Below are 18,081 nucleotides of genomic sequence, written 5' to 3' on the forward strand. Positions count from 1 at the left end.
ATGTATTGGGTTTGAAAGAGTAAGAGAGAGAAAAAAACCTAAACTGCCCACTATGCCAAAGTGCAAACCACGAAGCTCACTGGGTAAGTCACCATCTCTCAGCCCTAAACTACTTCACAAGGTTGTTACGCAAATAATATAGAGAAGGGAAGAGCTTTGTGCACTACCCTGAGCCTTGGGAGGAAAGGTATGATATAAAAAGCAAAAATTAAATATGCACACAACTTAAGTCTGCATCCAGCATGTAACAGAATTTTGGTGCATCCAATCATATACACCTAATTATGTTGTGTGTCTTCTCCTCCCTCTTATTCTCCTCTGTATTCCATTGTCTTCAACCAACTACCTATCTTATTATAAAGGTAAAGGTAAAGGGACCCCTGACCATTAAGTCCAGTCACAGATAACTCTGGGGTTGTGGCGCTCATCTTGCTTTACTGGCCAAGGGAACCGGTGTTTGTCCGCAGACAGCTTCCAGGTCATGTGGCCAGCATGACTAAGCCGCTTCTGGTGAACCAGAGCAGCACATGGAAACGCCATTTACCTTCCCACCACAGCGGTACCTATTTATCTACTTGCACTTTGACATGCTTTCGAACTGCTAGGTTGGCAGGAGCTGGGACCAAGCAACGGGAGCTCACCCCGTCACGGGGATTCGAACCGCGACCTTCTGATTGGCAAGAGCTTTTTTTTCTAAAAAAAATAATGTTAAGGGGTACTCAGGAAAATCACCATTTTATAGTTCAAATTGAGAAAAATAAATACGTACAGTAAATGGACAAAAGTACAAAGATTTACAAAATGTTTAGGGGTATGCATACCCCTGAGTCCCCCCCAGAAAAAAAGCACTGCTTTTATCTATTTCTATTAAACTTATGACTTATTTCCCTCTTATATTTGCATAATATTTTTTTCAAAAACGCTATTTTCTGTACATGTAAAATCAAAAACGTTATAAATACCGTATATATTTTCTCCCCCCCCCCCAAAAAAAAGACATTTACAGAAAGAAGCATAAATAAATAAATAAAAGTTATTTGAAACGAAGAGAAAGGGCCGAGCAGGAGGAAGGAACAGCCAGGGAAAACCTTCCCTAGCTAAAGCAGGTTGCCCAAAAAGCCCCGCCTCTTCTGGAAGCCTGAGAGGCTTCCAGCTGCTCTTGGCGAAGCCAGCCAATCAGCGAGGAGCAAAAAAAAGGAAGGAGGAGGCGGGGGCGAGGGAGGGGCCGGCGCGAGGTGCGTTCAAACCTGGCCAATGAGCGGGCGCCGGGCGTGGTCAGACCCGAGAGGCGAATGAGCGCGGCCGTTGTTGCGAGGTGGGCTGTGTTCCCGGAAGCGGGTCGAAGGGAGCTCGGCGGTTCTTGCGCGCTTAGCCTTCTGAGGGGGTAAGTGGGAGAGGAGAGGCGGCTGAGGGCGGTTTGGCGCCGGGAGGGGAACCGGCCAGCTGAGGGCGGGGCCCGGCGGAGCCCGGGCACAAGGAGCCGGCTGTGGGGGAGGAAAGAAGCGGCTCTGCCCTCCGTTCAGTTCCCGCTTCCAGTGCTGCGAAGCGGCTGTTGACGTTTGGATGGGTGGGGCGCGGCTTCCCTTCCCTGCGGAGGGATGGAGGGCTCTTGACTTAGGGCTGCCTTGGAGTGTTGGCCGCACTCGGAGCAGACCCGTTGGAATGAATGGGCGTGACAAACCTGGGTCCATTCATTCATCATCATCATAAAGGTAAAGGGACCCCTGACCATTAGGTCCAGTCGTGGCTGACTCTGGGGTTGCGGCGCTCATCTCGCTTTATTGGCCGAGGGAGCTGGCGTATAGCTTCCAGGTCATAATTATAATAATAATTTTTATTTATAGCCCGCCCTCCCCAGCCGAAGCCGGGCTCAAAGCGGCTAACAACAGTAAAATGGTAAAACATTCTAAAATCATTTCATTATAAAATTAATTCCAATTAAATTAATGGCAACCATTTGGGCTAGAAGTTCTGTGAGGATTGCCAAAGGAGGGAGTCAGACTAATAATAATAATAAATTTATTATAATAAAATCATGTGGCCAGCATGACTACGCCGCTTCTGGCGAACCAGAGCAGCACACGGAAACGCTGTTTACCTTTCCAGCCAGAGCAGTACCTATTTATCTACTTGCACTTTGACGTGCTTTCGAATTGCTAGGTTGGCAGGAGCAGGGACTGAGCAACGGGACCTCACCCCATCGCAGGGGTTCGAACTGCTGACCTTCTGATCGGCAAGTCCTAGGCTCTGTGGTTTAACCCACAGCACCACCCGCGTCCTTAATAATAATAATAATAATAATAATTTATTATTTATACCCCACCCATCTGGCTGGGCTTCCCCAGCCACTCTGGGCGGCTTCCAACAAAATATTAAAATACAGTAATGCATCAAACATTAAAAGCTTCCCTAAAAAGGACTGCCTTCAAATGTCTTCTAAAAGTCTAGTAGTTGTTGTTCTCTTTGACATCTGGTGGGAGGGCATTCCACAGGGTGGGCGCCTCTACCGAGAAGGCCCTCTGCCTGGTTCCCTGTAACTTGGTTTCTCGCAGTGAGGGAACCGCCAGAAGGCCCTCTGTGCTGGACCTCAGTGTCCGGGTAGAACAATGGGGGTGGAGACGCTCCTTCAGAAATAGATTCATAGGATTGGAAGAGGTGCCAAGGGTCTTCTAGTCCAAGCCCCTGAAATGCAGGATATATTCGGCTAAAGCAGTGGTTCCCAACCTTGGCTGAGGGCGGGGAGTGACTGTCTCCCCACCTTGGCTAAGCTCATGCTCCAGTTAACTCCTGTCTGTGTACCTTCTGCAGACCCTCAGTCCAATTTCCCTATCTAAGCGGTGAGGCTCTTTCCTTTTGCTGTAGATCAGCGGTTCCCAACGTTTTTTTTTTGCCCACATAAAGGTAAAGGGAGCCCTGACCAATAGGCCGACTCTGGGGTTGCAGCACTCATCTCGCTTTATTGGCCGAGGGAGCCGGTGTACAGCTTCCGGGTCATGTGGCCAGCATGACTAAGCTGCTTACCTTCCCGCCAGAGCAGTACCTATTTACTTGCACTTTGATGTGCTTTCGAACTGCTAGGTTGGCAGGAGCAGGGACCGAGCAATGGGAGCTCACCCCGTCACGGGGATTCGAACTGCTGGCCTTCTGTTCAGCAAGCCCTAGACCCAGTGGTTTAACCCACAGCACCACCTGTGTCCCTTTGCCCACCTAAACATCTCTAAAATCCTGCTGTGCCCCCCCACCCCATGTGGCATATAATTCTTATTATTCAGAAAATGAACTCCGTGGAGGAAGCCTAAAAGGCCATTAACTGTTAATAACTCATTCTCGAATTGCCCCCCTTAAAAATCAAATTGCTCCCCCTGTGGGGCATGTGCCCCATGCTGGGAACCATGGGGCTAAAGCATCCAATGACAGATGGCCTTCCACCTCTGCTTTAAAACTTCCAAGGAAGGAGAGTCCACCACCTCCCGAGGGAGTCCGTTCCACTGTCGAACAGCTCTTAACATCAGAAGGTTTCCCCGTATGTTCAGTCAGAATCTCTGTTCTTGTAACTTGTTTCAAGTCCTGCCCTCCAGAGCAGGAGAAAACAAGCTTGCTCCATTCCAATGGGACCAATTCTTGAATATCATCATTATTTATTAGTTGCCCTCTTGCACTCAAGTGCCTCAAAGCGACTTACGGAGCAAAATGAAATGAATGGACACAACTACAGTGGTGCCTCGCAAGACGAAATTAATTCGTTCCGCGAGTTTTGTCGTCTTGCGATTTTTTTCCTCTTGCGAAGCACGGTGTCGGGAAAGTTTTGGAAAAGCTTCAAAAATCACCAAAGTCTTTAAAAACCTCAAAAAAGGCTACCACACCGCGTTCTATGAGTTGCTCCTCGAAGTCAAGTCGCAACTGTATTAACGGTGTTAAGAAAAAGGAAACAAACTTGCAAGACGTTTCCGTCTTGCAAAGCAAGCCCATAGGGAAAATCGTCTTGCGAAGCAGCTCAAAAAACAAAAAACCCTTTCGTCTAGCGAGTTTTTTGTCTTGCGAGGCATTCGTCTTGCGAGGTACCACTGTATATTGGAATTGTAGGGTTGTAGAGTTGGATGGGACCGCTAGGGTCATTTAGTCCAACCTCCTACAATGTGGGAAACTTTAGCCCAACGTGGGGCTTATACCCACAGCCCTGAGATCAAGTATTTCATGCTTTACCAACTGAGCTTATCCGGTGGTTAGGTCCATTTATGCCAATGAGACCACCTTTCTGAGAATTATTATTATTTTTGTTTCATTTTTACATTCAAGTGCCTCAAAGCAACTTACGCAGTAAAGCAAAATAGCAAGGATGTTACACTTTGTTGAATAGTGTACAACAATCCTTAGTTCTCAGTGAGGTGTTGGACTTCACAGATTGCAGATGGAGGCTCATCTGAGGGAGTCTTGTTCAGCATCAAACAAATGTCACAGATTCCCCTGCCTGTTGAAAAGTAACCTTTTTTGGGGAAAGAGTTGCGGACTTTCTCTCTCTCTCTCATGCGTTCTTCTCCCCCCACCCTTGTGTGTATTGACTTGCTTCAATTTGTATTTTCTCTGTACTGAAAAAAAGAGTCGTAAATTGTTTTATTGATTTGAAGCACTTTTGTCCCTGCTGATTAGCCAAAAAGGTGCTCAGAGCAGCTTATGAAAACCTGTAGTAAGATATTTCTTACCCTTACAATTGAAAAGACATGGCAAACAAGAAATATGGGTTGGGGAAGGAAGCAGAAAAAATATAAACTACAGTTCTGAAAACAACCATTAGAAACACAGGTGTATATTCCCAGGAGTGCTGCTTGAGGTATGGAAAAACGTCATGCTGTTTTTCTATTTTGGGGATAGAAAGTCACATGACTCGGGAGATCCAGGGTCAATCGTTGCTTAGTACGGAAGTTCACTCTAATTTTGGCCCAATCACTGTCTTTTAGCCCAAACCACCTCTCAGGGTTGTAGTGAGGATAAAACTGAAGGGCCACACGCCACATATGTAACTTTGATTTCCTGGGAGGTAAGGGGGAACTTCAGTTGTAACAAAATGATACAAATTTAGCAATCCTTGCTAATGATAACCCTTTTGACGTCTGCTGGGAGCTTCGTGTGTGCTGCCTTGAATTCCATAGGGAAAGATGTAATAGTGACGTTACATAAATATTTTTTTAGTTCTTGACTTCAGCTTGAAGTAGTACACCTTAGGCTTTCTCTACTAGTGTGGGCCATTATGTAGAACAGGCATCCCCAAACTTGGCCCTCCAGCTGTTTTGGGACTACAACTCCCATTATCTCTACCTAACAGGACCAGTGGTCAGGGATGATGGGAATTGTAGTCCCAAAAATTGTAGTCCCTCAGCTGGAGGGCTGAGTTTGGGATGCCTGATGTAGAAGAACTGTCCTTGTATTTTGTGGTTTATTTATTTATTTGAAAAATGAAAAATGCAAGAGGGAGGGAGTTGTCACTATTTCAGTTCAAGACCCTCACAGGGCAAAGAGCAGCTGGGGGAGTAATTTTGATCAGCAAAACAGCACCACAATAGTGCTGCCATTGTGGACAAATTGAGACCCCTCTATGGTTCCTTTCAATTTATTCTTTAAAAATGTAACCATGGATCTCCATCATAACATACAGTTGGCCCTAAGGAAAGTCTGTGCTTAAATTTGCACAACTGAGTGGATTCCAACGTGGGCTTGTGCAGGAGATCAATGAACAATGAACAATGATAGCTCCACACATTTTCTTTTAAGTCTGTCAGGAGTGTAATCAACTTTTGAATTTAGCAGCACCTTTAGCAGCTATTTGGTCAGTAGCAATCAGGTAATAGTGTTTGTCTTCAAGTCCTTGAAACTGTCCACCTGCTGATTCTGCATACCAAATAAGCAGAAGAGGAGATTAGGATTCCCACTCCACCCCCACCACAACCGCAGCTGCAAACCTTTATTTAATTCTTTACTGGGCCTGCATCTTTAAGACGAAGCCTGGCGTGAGAAGTTGTTCCTTGCTTTGAGGTAAAGTAATGGGAAAAGCTTAATCACAATCCTTATACTCTCCTAGTTCAATGGGGCTTACCTTATACTTTCGTATAAGATTAACCTACTATTTCCATGTTGAGCTGCACATTAATTCACAGGAGGAAGGTTGGTGTAGAAAAGTAATAAAGGAACGGCAATCCTTTTTATTCTTTTACATTTGGTGAGATGACTTTTCACGGTGCATTGTAGCATTGTGTGTTTATTTTTCTGCAACTGTGAGGTTCAGAAACTTAAGTTCTGAAAATGAAGTTGCGTTACACACCAAAACCCCAAACTATCCCCAGCGCTTTACAGTTCTGTAATGAGTGAGCTTTTCATGATATGTGTGGGAACTCTGTGGATGGAAACTCTGTACTCAGGACTACCTGTCAGCAAAGGATTGATTTGTTTCTATGTTATACCTTTTTATCTTGCCTTTTTAAAAATTCATTTTCCCCAGGACAATTTTTTTTAAAGGAGAATGCTCTATATTATGATTTGCCCTTGCCCTTTCCACCAAACATAGGGTGGATAGATGAATGCTCCTTTGTTACCCATTGTGTTGCTAATACACACCCTTCAAAATATTTCTGCACTTCTGTGGTCCAAAATAATTTTTTTCTTACTCTTAGAAAACTTTGCAGCAGTGACACTGAAATGCTGCTCTTACAGACATGATCTCCTTAATTGGCAGTGCCTAATCAGCTGATAGGGACACAGGTGGCACTGTGGTCTAAACTACGGAGCCTAGGGCTTGCCGATCATACGGTTGGCAGTTTGAATCCCCGTGACAGGGTGAGCTCCCGTTGCTTGGTCCCTGATCCTGCCAACCTAGCAGTTTGAAAGCATGTCAAAGTGCAAGTAGATAAATAGGTTCCGCTCTGGCGGGAAGGTAAATGGCGTTTCCGTGTGCTGCTCTGGTTCTCCAGACATGGCTTAGTCATGCTGGCAACATGACCTGGAAGCTGTCTGCAGACAAACACCGGGTCCCTTGGCCAGTAAAGCGAGATGAGTGCCACAACCCCAGAGTCGTCCGCAACTGGACTTAACGGTCAGGGGTCCCTTTACCTTTAATCATCTGATAACACCTCCAAGGACTGGTATCTCTGGCTGCTGCAAAACCAGCTGAGCCTTCTCTTACTTTATTTTGGTATTTGCCAAGATGTTAAATGAGGCATCAAACTACACTCTATTCATTTGTGAATGTGCATGCTCCTGTATGTGCAAGCACATATAGAAACTTAACTATTACAGGATCGCTCAGCATACTTTTCATTGGTTTGTGTAAATACAGGTATACTAAAGTCCATTGATACTGTTGTCACTGTCCTATATGACAGGAGGCTTTCATATTGCAGAGTATCATTGCTTTAGAAAATGGGATAGGAACATAGGAAATTGCCTTGTACCTGATCAGGCCATTGGGCCATCTAGCTCCGTACCACCTCCAATTGGCAGTGGCTTTCCAGGATCTCGGATAGAGGAGTCTTTTCAGTCACTTTAGGTCTGATCCTTTTAATTGTAGATTTCAGGAAATGAATCTGTGGCAGTCTACCTGTGAGGTATGTGCTCTACCACTGTGCTGCTTTGGTCCCTATTAAATGTTTGGCCCTTCTTTCAGAAGGCCAGAGTATCAGGTTTATTTGTAGAAAAAATTCTGTGGCTCCAAAGTATCCATAGTAAAATGTTAATTGTGTCATAAACCTACAGTATTAAAATATTACAGTCATTACAATAACATGCTAAAAGTATCTTGCTTTTGAAAAGTACATATGAGAGTTTGGTATTCAAGGGTATTAGAACCCAGGTTTCTAGCGTGGCATCTTCCTCAAAAGTCTGTGCAGGAACCAGTGCTCAGTTTATTTCTCTGACACACTATCACATATTTTTAAAATGCCTTAGGCCAGAGGTGGAGAACTGTAGCCCTCCAGATGTTGCTAGATTCCAACTCCCATCAGCCCCAGCCATCATGGCCAATGGTCAGGGATGATAGGAGCTGTAATCCAACATTTGGAGGGCCACAGGTTCCACACATCTCCCTTGAGCAAATCTGTGCTGCCTGCATTCTCCCCTATTTCAGAATATTGTAGTGGAATAGGTTATGATACCATGTCTGTTCCAAAACCAGTGATTGATAGAGTGCTGTCTTTCCTGCTGCTCTTGCCAAAATCAGCAGCCCTTTAGGATATAATTAATTGAAGGTGATGTGTTTTAGTACTGCAAACCAAACCAGTGGAGATTCTGCACTCTTAAGAACAGGCTTGTGTTTTTCCTTGGGGACTTCTGTTCAGGTATTCTAAATGTTTTCTTTTTGCTAAATCTGTGTAGAACTATGTATAATGATGTTAGCACCTGGCCATTTCACCCTGCAGAAGGCAACTGAAAGCTGTTAAGTACAATACTCAACAGTACTCCCGAGGAAAGCATTACCGTGAATGCAAAATGGTCAGTGTTGACTGTATTCAGAAATAAGCTTTTAAACGTTAATTTACTAAATGCAAAATGGCTTTATTTCATTGTAAGTAAATGATGGTAATTGAGAATCCTTGAACAATTCTCTTTTCTGGTATTGGAGTAATCTGGTTTTGTGAGTGGTAGAAGGGGAATCAGATGAATTTCACAGAGGTACCAGCTTAATTGATATAACAGCCAGTTAGCATCCTTGAGCAGGATCCTCCTAGCAATGGTTAGACCTTGATTGGATTTGTAACATGCTCTGTTATGGGTGCAGCCTCTGAGAAGTCTCTGGAAACTGTAGTTGGTCCAGAATGTGGCAACTAGGTTCATGGTGGAAGCATACTTGCAGCCATGGGAGTCCATGGTGGGGGCAAGCCCTTCCCCAACCATAATTCCCAGCTTTCATTAAAAGAACATTGCATTTCTACCATTTGTAAAACCTGGGATATGAGACCAAATGTACAGACACTACTCCTTTTTTGTAAGAAATTGACCTGTTACCTCATCTCAGCACCTCCCCCAAAACATTCCTGTGGATTCCCATGCTTGCAGGAGTGTTCATTACCATTCAGTTTCCAGGCACAGTTCAAGATGTTTGTGGTCACGTTTAAAGCTCTAAATTGCTTATGTCCAGCCTATCTAAAGGACCACTAGCTCTTGTATCATAGTGCCAGTCCCCTAAGATCTGATGAAGATGCTCTTCTAACAGTTATTCAGGCAAAAGTGGGTTGGGATATGTGAGAGAGTCTTCATTCAAAAACCTTGCAGCTTCTTCCTTGGCATATCTGCCTGGACCCCCTCCTCCCTTTTCACTGATAAGTTAAGAAATTTCTCTTCAAAACCTGGTTAGGGTTTTAACGGCAGACCCCAGTGTTCTACAGGTCAGTCATAGCATCATAGAATTGTGGAGTTGGATGGGACCCAACTTCTGCAATGCAGGAATATGCAGCTGTCTCATATGGGGATTGAACCTGTAACCTTGGCATTATCAGCACTATGCTCTAACCAACTGAGTTATCCAGTTCTTCCTGTGCATATCTAATTCCTATGCATGTCAACTCAGAATAAGTTAAATCTCATTTACTCCATGGTTGTTTATCCACATAAGTGCATATAGAGTTGCCCCCTTAGTTTGCAATATTAGTTCCTCTCTTACTATTTTTCATATAAAATATTGTTAATGGGTAGTGTATGCTACTCCTACTCAGAGTAGACCCATTGAAGCTAATAGGTTTCCTTATGAGTAGGACTTAGCTGAGTGCAACTCATTGTGAGCACAGTTTTTAAACACTGGAAGGCAGTATTCTACACTATCTCAAACAACCCTCTCCAAAAATAATAACGGGCAGTGTGAAACTAAACAGTTCTCCTAGCATGAGCAGTCCTAGCTGACTGCACAACAGAACTTCCCCTCACTCACCTCTCCCAGAGTTCCCTTAGTATAGAACATGTTTATGTGAGAGACCACCTTCTCCCTTATTGTTCCTGGTCACGATGGTCATTCAAAGAGGCCCTCCTGGTACGGTTGCACGTTCAACCTGGCAGTTACTCAGAAGAGATCATTTTCCATAATGGTGCCTACGCTCTGGAACACACTCCCTGTGGACATTCAACATGAGTCTATCTGTGGTTTCTGATGCATGTTAGAAACATTTATTTTTAAATAAACCTTTGGGAAATAGCAATATTGCTTGGTATCTCATTTTTGCTACTCGGCACGTATTTGATGATTACTTGTTTTGCTCTATTGATTGTATTTTGACCTTCATTTTTTGTTAAGCGTGTTGCATACCACTTTTTGTTAGCCATTTATAAATAAGTATCTACATATTTTTTATATATTAGGCTACGTGAACATGGGTGCCATAGCTAATAGCCACCATCCAATACGTATAATTAGTTGTATGTGCCAATGCCTTTTCGTGACTGCTATAAATCCTCAGGGCATTAGCTCTCTCTGACCTTGATTCTTCAAAGCTCTTTTGAAGTCAGTTTCCATCTGCCGGTTGTAAGTAACCTTTGACTACAGTGAGAGTTAAAGAATAAATGTCTTCAGTCAGCCTTGGGTGCTGCGCGCGACAGCTTTAGAGGTAGCGGTTTTCTGCTGATGTACTTGTGATGATCATTGTCTGACAATACAACTGTACATGCTGTCAGAGCTGGCCTTAAGAGATACTTTGCTTCTGAAGCAAAATAATGACCCATCGAGCCTTTTTGTGACATACGGAAATGGAGACTGGAGGCATGGAAATCTGGAATCTATCATCTAACTATTTTCACACTACTTTATGGTGAGGTCTGCCCCGGATGCTGGCTGGTTGAGAAAACTGACTAGATATTCCAGCAGCATCCAGCCTTCTGGTATTCTTGGTAAAGTGTATTCAAATAGCTGCTGGTGTCATCCAGTGGAGAGTCTTTTCTGTGAGGCTAGTGTTTAACTCTTGCTGCAGCCTCTTTGTATATTCTTGGCCAAGTGGAGTTTGTGACCCTTAAATGACAATAATATTTTAATTTATTTAAAGTATGTGTGACATGCCTTTCATTGCAAGCCATCCCAGGGTGGGTGGGTGGGTGGGTGGGATGCAATCAGCAATTTAAAAACCCCCACAACCAACAATAATATATAGAATTATACAATAAAATGAGGACAGATAAAGCAAATCAGCCTCTTAACAGTCTGTAGCCCGTGTTTCCTAATTAACTAAGTACTGCAGACCCCCTCTTTTTCAAAAGCCAAGCCATGGACCCCCTACTTTTGAAATTTTTGATACCTTTATGGTAGTTTTTTGTTACATGAATGGTGCCATGGACCTCCAGGGGTCCGCGGAGCACCAATTGGGAACCTCTGGTCTACAGAACACAGCCAACTACATTTTAGCACCCAGTCCAGGGAATAACACATTGTCAACACCTGAGTGAACAACTATGATTTTAGCTGGCACTGGAAAGCAAAAAGTCAGCTCCCAGTAGATCATAGAGAGGAAGGCATTCCATAAATTGGGCGCCAGCTCAGAGAAATCACTCTCCCATGTCTCAGCATAACAAATCTCACCAGGCCATGTAGCACAAAGAAGGGTATCCACTGATGGTTTTCAGACAGGTAAGCTGATAAAGTATGGGATGCGGGTGGCGCTGTGGATTAAACCACAGAGCCTAGGACTTGCCAATCAGAAGGTTGGTGGTTCGAATCCCCGCAACGGGGTGAGCTCCCGTTGCTTGGTCCCTGCTCCTGCCAACCTAGCAGTTTGAAAAGCACGTCAAAGTGCAAGTAGCTAAATAGGTACCGCTCTGGCGGGAAGGTAAACGGCGTTTCCGTGTGCTGCTCTGGTTCACCAGAAGCATCTTAGTCATGCTGCCCACATGACCTGGAAGCTGTACGCCAGCTCCCTCGGCCAATAAAGCGAGATGAGCGCTGCAACCCCAGAGTCGGTCACGACTGGACCTAATGGTCAGGGGTCCCTTTACCTTTAAGGTGATAAAGAGACAGACGATCCTTTAAGTAACTGAGATCCAAGCTGTATTGGACTTCATGTGCCATCACAACCTTAAAGCCAGTGTCCTGTAGTGGTTAAAAGTGTCAGACTAGGGACCTGGGAGACCAGGGTTCCCCAGTTGGTCCTTGGGTCAGTCACTGTCTTTCAGGCTAATCTACCACATGGGATACGGGTGGCGCTGTGGTCTAAACCGCTGAGCCTCTTAGGCTTGCCGATCAAAACCAGCGGTTCGAATCCCTGAGACAGGGTGAGCTCCCGTTACTCTTTCCCAGCTCCTGCCAATCTAGAAGTTTGAAAGCAGCGCTGTGGTGGGAAGGTAAATGGCGTTTCTGTGCGCCCTGGTTTCTGTCATGGTGTTCCATTGCTCTAGAAGCGGTTTAGTCATGCTGTCCTCATAACCCAGAAAACTGTCTGCAGACAAGCGCTGGCTCCCTCAGCCTGAAAGCGAGATGAGTACTGCAACCCCATAGTTGCCTTTGACTGGACTTAACCGTCCAGAGGTCCTTTACCTTTTACCACACAGGGTTGTTGTGGAGAAAGAGGTGAGGTATAAATGTAATAAATAAAATTGGTAGTAATGACACATGTCACTGTAATTAAGAAGTAAATGAGTAAAGTAGCTTCTGTATTACATGAAAATAGTTTTAAAATGATATCAATGGTATTGCGACCCTATTACAAGATCAAATATGATTAAAGGAACATAATTTTTAAAAATGATATTGCAGTGGTATCAAGAGCTAATTATAATATAAAAATGATTGGAAACTTCTGAAATGTAGACAAGAGGGAAGGGGCTTTGTTCACTGGTTGTGATTTTATGGCAGTGCTAGAGGATTCTGAAGGTAAATATGTGCTTTTGGAAAGTTAAGTTTCTACCTTAAAAAGTATTCAATATTTTAAATATTAAAATGGACTGTATCGGAAATAAAAGAATTGATTATGTTTTACATCATTGTAACACCAAGATTTAACAATACCTGAGGAATTTTCAAATGACTACCGGTATATTAAGAAAATGGCACATTAAACTACATGATACATCTGTTATAAGTAAACTCACTTGGGCATTGAGTGAAACGGGGTGGAGATTGAAAATCACTTTAGAAGTGAATGTATATGCTTTATATGGTATTAGGATTCTAGTAAAAATAAGTGAATCCTCTTACATTGTTGTAGATGTTATATTACTTATTTTGTTGATGTAGTTTAAATATAGTAGTTCCCAGTGTAATGTATTGTACCACACCAGCCTTCATAAATAGCACAACCCATCAGAAGTATCTTTAATCTCAGTTGAAATATGGGGGAATTGTCAAAGAACAGCACTAGGCTAATGCACAATCCCTGTTTATTTCAGTGAATTGGACTCGGAACTGTGACAAGGTGTTTCTCAGTATTCAAAATTAGATTATTCCAGTTCCTCTGGCTCCTATATTTATTCAATCCATGTTTTGTATACTTAGAAGATAGGAATTTTGCGGTAAGCTTAAGCCAAGTGGAAGCGCACGTGTTGTGTGCCCATAAAAACAAGCAACTGTTGTGAATCAAATGCACGTTAAATTTTAAGTATGTGCCAAAGTTTAATTTGTTTCCCAAGCTGTAGAACTATACAAGCAGCAGTACTTTACAGGTGTGACTGGATTTGGAGTTGTAAATGAATTGCTACACATCTTTAAGGCTTAATAAATGGCTTTCTTATTTAGTACAAAAGCAAGAGGGGGAAACAAGAAATTAATGCTGTTGGGTAACAGCTGAAAGAATTGATCAATGTTTTACCTGGTAACTGTGAAAAGCGATAAATACTCATGACTGCTGCTATGATTCCCCACCCCCTCCACAATTCTCAGGCATAACTCTTCTTCTGGCCATCTGTTTCTGGCATTGCATAATAAAGCTGCTCTTAAGCATCCCCCCAACCATTGTGCAATATTTATACCACACAGAAAGCATATGTGGTCATTCCTCAACCAGGAGTATTGTGCAAAAAACAACACCACTGTGTTTTGTTGTTGAAATATCCATTTTTTTGTGTTTTCAAAATCACTTTAAAATGTTAATGTTATGCCATATACTAAAATGTAAGCAGAACTAGTTGTCAATAGTACAGTGGTACCTCGGGTTACAAACACCTCGGGTTACAAACACTTCGGGTTACAAACTCCGCTAACCCCGAAGTAGTACCAGGTTAAGAACTTTGCCCCAGGATGAGAACGGAAATCACGTGCCAGTGGTGCGGCGGCAGCATGAGGCCCCATTAGTGAAAGCTTGTCTCAGGTTAATAACAGTTTCGAGTTAAGAACGGACCTTAAGTTCGTAACCCGAGGTACCACTGTAATTAATTTGAAGTTGAATTCTGGAGTAGCATTAGAATACTTTAAACCTGTAGACTTCAACCTGATTAAACATAGGGCCGTCTTCAATTCTAGCGTGTCACATTGAGATCCACTATTTTCAATGACAAAAGGTCTTAATTCCTACCGTCTCCTTAGCGATACAGGAAGCCCCCTTATAGCAAACTATTTGCCCTTCTGCCTCTGTATTTTCTACTGCCTCACCAGGGTGTCAGGTAGGGGTCTTTCCTATCAGCAGCTACTTGACCCCTGTTTCCAAGAAAGGACCACAGCTCTCATGGAACTTTGAAGTGTCAGGCATAGCCCTACTGGCTTTAGCCCAAACGTAGCAGAGTTTTCCTGCACAGCGAGGAAGCTAGTTGCGGCAGTAATGACTAGTCAGCTAGACTCAGAATAACTATTTACAGGATTTATTAAAAGGAAAAAATAAAACCAGCAGAGTTTCTGCATACAAAACAAAGCAAATAAATCCTCTCTTTCTCTCTCTCTCTCTCTCTCTCTCTCATAACCATACACAGCACTTCTAACTCCTAACACACCTCACATCAAACTGTGCTAGCAATCCTAGATAACAGAGTTGAGTGCTGCTCGTTAACCAATCAGAGTGAGTAGTTTCTAGGTCAAGCAGACCTGGGCTTTCTGCCAAGAGTAAATTGACACCAGCTTGAGTTAATTGTGCGAAGCTAGAATCTGCAAGTTTCCCACGAGAACCAATTAACAGAAACTGAACACCCCCTCACAGATTCTGCTGAACAATTAACACCAAATACACCTATGTAGGAGATCATTTTTCCAGCAAACCTAAACCCTTGCACATTCGCTTGTTCTTTATCTTTGCCAATGGTTTAGTTAACACATCTGCTACATTTTCTTCACTTGATACATAAGTACAGGTGATTATATTGTCCTGTACACAGCAACGTACATTTTGGTATTTTACAGAGATATGTTTGGAACGCGATTTGAAACCCTCTGTTTTACTTAAGGTTATACAAGCTTGATTATCAATGTAAACTTGTACTGGTTCTCCACAATTTACATTTAAATCTGTTAACAAATGCTTGAAATAAATCACCTCGTTGCACAATTCACTCAATGCAGCATACTCTGATTCTGTTGATGACACACTTACAACGTCTTGCTTGCGTGACCGCCAGCTGATTAAAGCTCCACCGACCATTATGACTAGTCCTGTGACAGATTTTCTATCTGGCAAATTTCCCCAGTCACTATCACAGTAGCAACTCAACATTTCATCCTCTGAAGAATTTAATTGTAACATATAGCCAATTGTCTGTTTGAGATACCTCAGAACTTGTTTTACCCCTTTCCAGGCATTTAGTGTGGGTTTTGAGACCAATCTACTTAATATGCCTACTGCATAGCTAATATCAGGTCTGGACCACTGTGCTAGATACAATAAACTTCCAATTACAGAGTGATATACATCAGGATGTTCAAATTCAGGACTCTCATCTATATGAAGTGTTTTTATGAAACCTGGATCCATAGGCACCACTGCCCCTTTGCAATCCTGCATCCTGTATGTAGTCAGTAGTTGTTTAACTTTGTTCTGCTGACTAATTAGGCAGCTGCCATCTTGGGCCCAGCACACTTCCAACCCTAGATATGTCCTAACCGGGCCTAAGTCTTTTGTACACCCACCTGCAGCCTACAATCTTTGCCCCCTCAGGCGCTGCTACTGGTGTAAAGACCTTGTGCTCATTCAGAGAGGACATCTCTTCCTCCATTGCCTGTTTCCAGCGCTCTGCCTCCTCTTTTGGTAACTTTAACACCTCCTGAAAACTCTTGGGTTCTGCAATTACACTAAACACATTTGCAGTATCTGGAGAAAAACGCACTGGAGGCACTCCTTTGTTTTGTCTTTTAGATCTTCTGGGAGAAAATTTTTCTTCTGACCCACTTTCCTCCTCAGAACTACGACCTCTCTTTTGTTGCTTAGCAACTGGTCTTTGGCTAACTCCACTTTCTTGAGAGCTCTTATCTGAACTTTCCTCCCCCTCAGACTCTGATTCTCTGTGTCTACCTTCAGAGTCATGGAGCTCCTGGGAAGGTTCAAACCAAACCTCAGTATTGGCATGTAGTCTCTCCCAGCCACTATGTTCACAAAAACTGGCATTCCTGGAGATCACAATGCCATTTGTCCCTTCAGCAAAGCGGAAACCTTTTCCCAGCTCCTGGTAACCCACAAACACTAGCTGTTTGGTCTTAGGATCTCCCTTCTTTCTCATTTGTTTCGGAATTAATACCCAGGCTTTTGATCCAAACACATGCAAATGGTCAATTTTAGGTTTTTTCTGAAACAATTTAAAGTACGGGGTTGTACCTATTGTTTGATGAAAGAGCCTATTTTGGAGATAACACGCGGTGAGCATGCTCTCCCCCCAATAAGACATGGGCAAATCAGCATCATCAAGCATGGCAAACATCATATTTTGTAAAGATCTGTTTTTTCGTTCTGCAACGCCATTCTCCTCTGGGGAAAAAACGTTCGTTTTTCTATGCCCAATGCCACGCTTTTGTAACCAATCTCTAAAAGCATTTGACATAAATTTGCCACCTCTGTCCGTCTGAATCCTTCTGAGTTTAACAGACAGAAATCTTTCCACAGATGCCACCCAGCCTTTAAACTTAGTGAACACGTCACCCTTATTTTTCATGGGGAAAACCCAAGAATTACGCGTGGCGTCATCCACAATTGTTAGTGAAAAGCGCGATCCACCCCTGCTTACAGCAAATGGACCAATTACGTCCATGTGAACCAGCTGTAGCGGTGACTCACTAACTCTGTCACTTCTGGGGTAAGAGACTCTGTGGGTTTTAACCTTTTTACACACATTACAATCAAGGTACTTGTTACAACTCTTTAAATTACCCCCATCAGCCAATTCAGACATTTTTAGTACACTTTTCCAGCAAGCATGTCCCATTTTCCTATGCAATAAGTGCACACAGTTGTCATGTATAGCTTTGTTATTCACTGCAGGCTGAGATTTACTGACTACTGCTGCAACTTGAGATCCTGCTTTAAGCCAAAACAAGCCTCCCTCTGACTTAGCAGTGCCTAAAATCTCACCAGCCTTCTTAATAATGCAACTGTCTCCTTCAAAATACACTTTAAACCCAGCTTTTAGCAAACAATCTACAGACATCAGATTGCTCCTTAATGACGGCACACAAAGTACATTTTGCAGGCATTCACGAAGACAAGGAACAAAAACTGCACCCCCCGAAATCACTTCGGAAGTACTTCCGTCTGCTAGAGCCACCTGGCTGCGCTGTGCTGAGTTCTTGGAAACAAACAATTCATCTGAATTTACGATGTGGCGAGACGCTCCCGAATCGACCACCCAGACCGCTTGTTTCTCATCAGCACTCTTGACCTCGCCGGTCACCAGCTGAGCCGACTGTTTTTGTTTGAAGAATTTCTTTTTACGCTGCTGCTGCTGCTGCTGCTGATCTCGTCTCTGCTCCTGCACCGGCAACTGAGACTTGACCAACTCCGGACATTGTCGTTTTAGATGCGCTGAAGACCCACATCGGAAACAACGCCTAACAGCAAACGCTGACTCCTCACCAGTACGCTGCTTTTGCTTCACCTCTGGCACGGCATGAGAACTCCTTCCAAACCGTCCACCTGTAGAAGCCTCTGCAGCCAACAACCTTTCTTGCCTCTTCTGCCATTCTTCAATCAAACGCCCAGTAACGTAACTGACTGATAAATC

The 18,081-nt window shown here is 43.4% G+C and overlaps 1 protein-coding gene across 2 annotated transcripts in view; it reads left to right on the forward strand.

The window, feature by feature from the left end:
- Nucleotides 1–1,292: 1,292 nt before the first annotated feature.
- The window catches only part of TANGO2 (transport and golgi organization 2 homolog), a gene marked incomplete at its 5' end in the record, with an annotated part of 99,754 nt that continues 82,965 nt past the window's right edge, over nucleotides 1,293–18,081 (forward strand). Inside the window, one exon of one of the 2 annotated variants that reach the window (XM_083479072.1) lies at nucleotides 1,293–1,384. In XM_083479072.1, coding sequence (XP_083335198.1) covers nucleotides 1,293–1,384 — 92 coding nt within the window. The remainder of the gene's footprint in view (nucleotides 1,385–18,081) is intronic. The other variant, XM_083479074.1, reaches the window with a different exon arrangement.

The sequence above is a fragment of the Podarcis liolepis genome (assembly GCF_965112155.1).
Source record: "Podarcis liolepis genome assembly, chromosome: 15".
NCBI classification, from domain to species: domain Eukaryota; kingdom Metazoa; phylum Chordata; class Lepidosauria; order Squamata; family Lacertidae; genus Podarcis; species Podarcis liolepis.